Here is a 999-nt window from a genome sequence, read left to right as displayed (position 1 = left end):
CACGTGAAAATCAATTACGTTGAAATGCGCCTTTTCCATTTGTGGCCTGGTTACCATCCAGCTGCCTGTCTCTGTGTGGAGCTGTGTTTCTTACCTTCTAACTCCAAAGAACAGTCCAGAGCTTGCAAGTCTGGTCATGTTTTTCTGCTTAGAGTCCTGCTGTTCAGAATAAGCAGGTGTCTAGATCCTAATCTTCTCTCGCTCTCTGGGACCTCCCCAGGCAAATCTGGAGAAGATGTGCCGCACCCTGGAAGACCAGCTGAGTGAGATTAAGACAAAGGAAGAAGAGCATCAGCGCATGATCAATGACCTCAATGCTCAAAGAGCTCGTCTGCAGACAGAAGCAGGTGTGTGGTAGGACTTCTAAAACAGACTTGTTTGGGTCACAAATGACTGTGAAAATGTCTCTTTTTCATGTGCTTTCCCAGGTGAATATTCACGCCAGGTGGAGGAGAAAGATGCTCTGATTTCTCAGTTGTCAAGAGGCAAACAGGCTTTCACCCAACAGATTGAGGAACTCAAGAGACACTTAGAGGAAGAAATTAAGGTAGTTTCTGATTTCCTAAAGCTGGCCATTCAAAAAGCTTGTAACTTCACACTTCCAAGTGCGGGCAAGATCTACTTAGCACAAGTAGACCCTGCCTACTGGGGAAAGGTTTTCATTTCTGCAGCAAGTGTGATTAGTGGATGAATCCTCCATTCGTACATCTGTCCTTCATTGCAAACAATCTTGTTTGCAGTGTGAGATTAATTCATTGGAAGAGACTTCCCAGGATATTGCCATTCCTGGACCCAATCCCACTCTCTTCTAGGCCAAGAACGCCCTGGCCCACGCCCTGCAGTCCGCTCGCCACGACTGTGACTTGCTGCGGGAACAATATGAGGAGGAGCAGGAAGCCAAGGGGGAGCTGCAGCGCGCCCTGTCCAAGGCCAACAGCGAAGTGGCCCAGTGGAGAACCAAATACGAGACGGACGCGATTCAGCGCACGGAGGAGCTCG

The 999-nt window shown here is 48.7% G+C and overlaps 1 protein-coding gene across 1 annotated transcript in view; it reads left to right on the top strand.

The window, feature by feature from the left end:
- The window catches only part of LOC114065644 (myosin-4-like), an 18,936-nt gene that overhangs the window by 11,069 nt on the left and 6,868 nt on the right, over window positions 1–999 (top strand). The window contains exons 20-22 of the mRNA XM_027899701.1: window positions 185–347; window positions 429–547; window positions 813–998. Coding sequence (XP_027755502.1) covers window positions 185–347; window positions 429–547; window positions 813–998 — 468 coding nt within the window. The remainder of the gene's footprint in view (window positions 1–184; window positions 348–428; window positions 548–812; window position 999) is intronic.

The sequence above is a fragment of the Empidonax traillii genome, unplaced genomic scaffold (assembly GCF_003031625.1).
Source record: "Empidonax traillii isolate 1590-97213 ecotype Southwest subspecies unplaced genomic scaffold, ASM303162v1 scaffold685:size505991, whole genome shotgun sequence".
Lineage (NCBI taxonomy): Eukaryota > Metazoa > Chordata > Aves > Passeriformes > Tyrannidae > Empidonax > Empidonax traillii.
The sequence above is the reverse complement of the archived record's forward strand: the minus strand, read 5'-3'. Positions and strand labels throughout refer to the sequence as shown.